The sequence below is a fragment of the Azolla caroliniana genome, unplaced genomic scaffold (assembly GCF_043228905.1).
Source record: "Azolla caroliniana isolate FFs.n. ecotype wild unplaced genomic scaffold, voAzoCaro1.0.p SCAF_1403, whole genome shotgun sequence".
Taxonomy (NCBI): domain Eukaryota; kingdom Viridiplantae; phylum Streptophyta; class Polypodiopsida; order Salviniales; family Salviniaceae; genus Azolla; species Azolla caroliniana.
The window spans coordinates 1-4,348 of record NW_028231838.1 but is presented as its reverse complement, the minus strand read 5'-3'; the positions used below and the strand labels follow the sequence as shown (position 1 = coordinate 4,348).

The window sequence follows — 4,348 nt, the reverse complement described above, 5'->3', positions numbered from 1 at the left end:
TGCACAAAAAGTATGTGGAACTAATAGCTTTGTCCTAGGATTAGCAAATAACTAATTACTTCTTAACTGTAGCTAAGTACAAAAATGGGACAATAATAGAATTTCATTATAGTTGTGCTATGATTTGATATAAGTTCCCCACAGAAGTGATTTTGAAACACTATACTAGTAATGTGATCACATTTGTACAACACATGTAAAATCTGATCAGAATTATGTCTCAAACTAACATTAATATTTTGAGGAAAGGAAAGCTATCAATCCACTCTTGATCAATTGTTTTGAGAGGGAAATAATCAATACTAAATTAATGGAGAGTTTGGAGCAAATGCTAATAAATTGGTTATTACTCGTTGTATTATGAGCTTTAATTAGCACTAATGAAACCGATATTAATGAATACTACATGCAAGTCACATTACTGCCAATGTCAATTAAAACCCACCAATACCATTGGGAAATACTCATAGTGATTGCCATGATTGTAGGCCGTTAGCCATTAAAATTCCACTAACATTAAGACATCATGTATTGTTAAGACTTTATGTTTCTCTATGGTTTTCGATAATCCTAATTTCAACATTTTTGTTAGACTAATATCCAATGTATATTTAGGTAGAGTCTCTGTCAAAACGAGCCAATAATTGGCCAAAATCAATGCCTGTAGATAATACCAATGCCGGTTTAGGGTTACGATGACAACATTTGTTACAGAATTGTCCATAACAACATTTGTTCATATCCAGATAAGCAAACAGAGACAGTCTGGAACCACCCAAACGTTAGGTTCACATGATGAGGTAAGTCTGTGGAGCTACCTTTAGGGGAGAAAAAGCGAGAATTGAAACGTACCCAGCTTCAGTTTAGGATGCTCAATAATGCCTCATCAAAAGCAAGAAATTGTTGAAGTATTCAATAATCTTGAAATTAGAGGAAGTAGAGGTTGGAGGTAGACAAAAGTTTGAGCATGCCAAGCTGAACTCGATGTTGCTAATGCAATGGAGATGCCATGTCTTCTCACACGAATTTCTTCATACAAAGCGCTCAATTACATCTGGCGATGAAAGAAGGCTTATGATTCAAGGGATTGTGTGTATCTAATCCGTTTTTGGTTGTACCCTGAATATCGATTACATAGCATATCACAAAATGGAATTTGGAGATCAACAGCCTTTAGCATATCATGAAATGGAAATTTGAGATCTATAGCCGTTCCTCCTGTCTTGCCTATTGCGATAATTGATCCTTCAAATCTATATTCATCAGTGATTTGTTATTTGTAACAAGTATGTATGTATGTTCATGAGACTAGTAGAACTAATAATGGCATTCGGGTTGATTTGGACATTCTATAATCAATTTCTTTGCCATCGTATTCAACTTATATTTTGTTTGATGAACGTGGGGATCAGGAAGAAGATGATGAAGAAAACATTGGGCTTCAGTACTTCATTGCGACATTTACTCAGATTTACTCCCACAATATCGATTTCCATCAATACATGAATCATGAAAGCGATTCACCAGAAGTACATAATCTTCCACAAGTTCATAAAGCCATTGTGGATTATAAATACATAAATACATAAATAACGGGAAACAAATTAAATTAATAAACCAAAATGAGATCCCAAATGAATTAAACGGAGCTTCTTTATTTTTTTTGGCCTGGGGTTTCAGCTACTTTTGTAAAAACCTATGATTGTATAGACTGTCTGAAATATTGAAGCTGACAGCAGTACAGATGCCGCAATGACCGATATCGTTAACCATGGCCGAGAAAAGAACTTTTCATAACACTCTGTAGACAAGCGATGCCAACGGGAGTTATAGTGGGCCATCATAGCAGCGTTCATCTGTGTCCATGTGTCGGATTTATCAGTAAAGGCCACATTGATGCACATGTCGTTCCACATCTGGACAATCCTAGTGTCGTTCCCCGTGTGGTTCTCTATGACTTTGGCCTTTGCCAAGATCGCCAGATCTTCTTCCGTGTCGATGAGCGAGTCCATGATCACAGCATACTTCAAAAACTCACCCTTTTTCTTGGAAGTTATTTCATGTGCAAGAAGGTTCCTCAGCACTACCTCTGTGCTGTCAGACACTACAAGGCGTGGAAGATGGAGCTGGAGTTTCCTCTCGTCGTACTTTATCACCGATATGTTACCTTCACAAGACTTGAATGAAATTCCGGATTTACAGAGTCTGGACGCTGTCGCGAGGCGAGCATACTTCCTTTTGTCAGTTTCTAGTTCCTTGGTCATTTTGAATGCCCTCCTCAATTTGCTCAGATAAAAGAAACATAAACAAACATATATTCTTGTGGATTCTTTAGAGTTAGTTTGTCTGGCAAATTCTTCTTTGACAGTGCATGAATAGTAGAGGGAATCAAGTAGATGATCGCAAGTATTGACCAGTTTTATGTTTTTGGAACTAAGAAATCCTAAAAATCTACTCCTTACTTCTTCGTTAAGGAAGAATGGATTATGTTTCACGATGAAAGACCTCACCGTCATCTCGAGAACATCCAATGAGAAGTCTGGAATTTTAGGAATCTCTAGAGCAATCTTCTTCAGACATAACATGGGAATTTGGTTGCCTGCCAACAGCAAGTCCCTCGGTAGTCTCAGGGAGAGTGTCTGGTCATTAACATAGAAAATGGCAAAGTACCTGCTGACACTTTGCAGATTCATCCTGTATTCCCCAAACTTCAAAAACAACAAGTATTCATGAATGAAGACTGTATCCCAAGTAACCAGAAGTTGGAGGCTCTCAAAGTCAAATTGGGAGGGGCCAAGTCTATAGATCTGGCTAAGTTCATGGTGTTGAGCAGAGATTAAGTCTTGTATGAGGTCTTCCATAGCTGATATCTCATTTCTTTCCATGAATTTCTTCATACATAGAGCCTTATAATCATTAACGGGGGAAGCCTTACAATTTTGATACAATGGACCGATGGTCACAAATTTAGGCTCATATGCCTCTGGCTTTGTACTCAACAATGCTTCGTAAGGCTTCAAAATCATCCAACTTTCGTTGATCTCATCTGGATTAACATGATTGATCAACTCCTTCATGGAGACTCTCCATTCATCCATTGGAATTGTAAATTATGTTGATTTCTTTTTCTTCTTCTTCTTCTTCCACTATTATGGGGCATTATGTTTTACTACTTCCTCATAAGATTAGAACAAGTAGTACCACCCCTCTTTTTCTGCATCTCTATTACTTAATCCTGCCCTTAGATGATAAGAAAGCCTATGTTCTATTTATCTATCAATGAGAGAGAGAGAGAGAGAGAGTGGAATTCCCGAGTCATGCCATTTCCCATTTGGAAGCAATTCGATTCTAATTAATCGATTCTTGTATGCTTTTTGATTGGAGAGGTCTTGATTGGAGTGGTGAAGTCTATTTTTAGTGGGACCAGGTTGTTAGTGCCCTTTCTGTGGACCGATCAATGACCGATCACACCACCGATCACAGTTTTGTGATTGGTTTTGCAAAATACATAAATGTGATCACAGTTATGCCCAACATTAATAATTTGATTACTAATGGCAGATAGATTTAATGTTTAAATGATTACTAATAATGTAATTTCAAATTATGACTACGTCTCATGTTATAGTTTTTTCTACTAAAGTTCATTCTTGGGCGACATTCAATTCTCTATAATTTTCATAAAGGGTGAAGTCACTTATTGTTAATGTTCAATATATTTTCTTTGTGTAGATTACTCATGAGCTAAATCTGGAATACCATTTCTAGAGGGTTGGCTTCACGAACTCCAAACCAATTGCTAGAAATAAATATTGTGCTAATATGTTCCATAAAAGCATAAGAATCATTCAATATATTTTGAAGATATATATGTATGTATGTATGTATGTATGTATGTATGTATGATGAGAACTTCTAAATACGACAATTTTGATTTAGGAAAATTGTGTAAGGTAATCACTGAATTATCCAACATACCATTCAACTTGTTGTTTGTGGATACAACTTCAAGCTTACATATATACAATAAAGATCTCCACCTAATTGGGGAGAGCTACGAGCCATTTAACTTGTTCTTTGTATACATTATTCATGAGCTAAATTTGGAATACCATTTCTACAGGGCTGGCTTCACAAACTCCAAACCAATTAGTAGAAATAAATATTGTGCTAATATGTTCCATAAAAGCATAAGAATCATTCATTATATTTTGAAGATATGTATGTATGTATGTATGATCAGGACTTCTAAATATGACAATTTTTATTTAGGACATTTGTGTAGGGTAACCATCGAATTATTCAATAAGCCATTCAACTTGTTGTTTGTGGATACAACCTCAAGCTT

The 4,348-nt window shown here is 36.1% G+C and overlaps 1 protein-coding gene across 1 annotated transcript; it reads right to left on the bottom strand.

Annotated features, from left to right (window-relative positions):
• Positions 1–1,423: 1,423 nt before the first annotated feature.
• LOC147847179 (putative UPF0481 protein At3g02645) lies at positions 1,424–3,353 on the bottom strand. Its single transcript, XM_087339478.1, has one exon. The coding sequence runs from the start codon at positions 3,096–3,098 to the stop codon at positions 1,677–1,679; it is 1,422 nt and encodes a 473-aa protein (XP_087195604.1). The 5' UTR covers positions 3,099–3,353; the 3' UTR covers positions 1,424–1,676.
• Between the last annotated feature and the right edge of the window lie 995 nt (positions 3,354–4,348).

Excerpts from the sequence above, each read along its gene's own strand:
- LOC147847179 (XM_087339478.1), bottom strand. The coding sequence starts at position 3,098 with ATGGATGAATGGAGAGTCTCCATGAAGGAGTTGATCAATCATGTTAAT.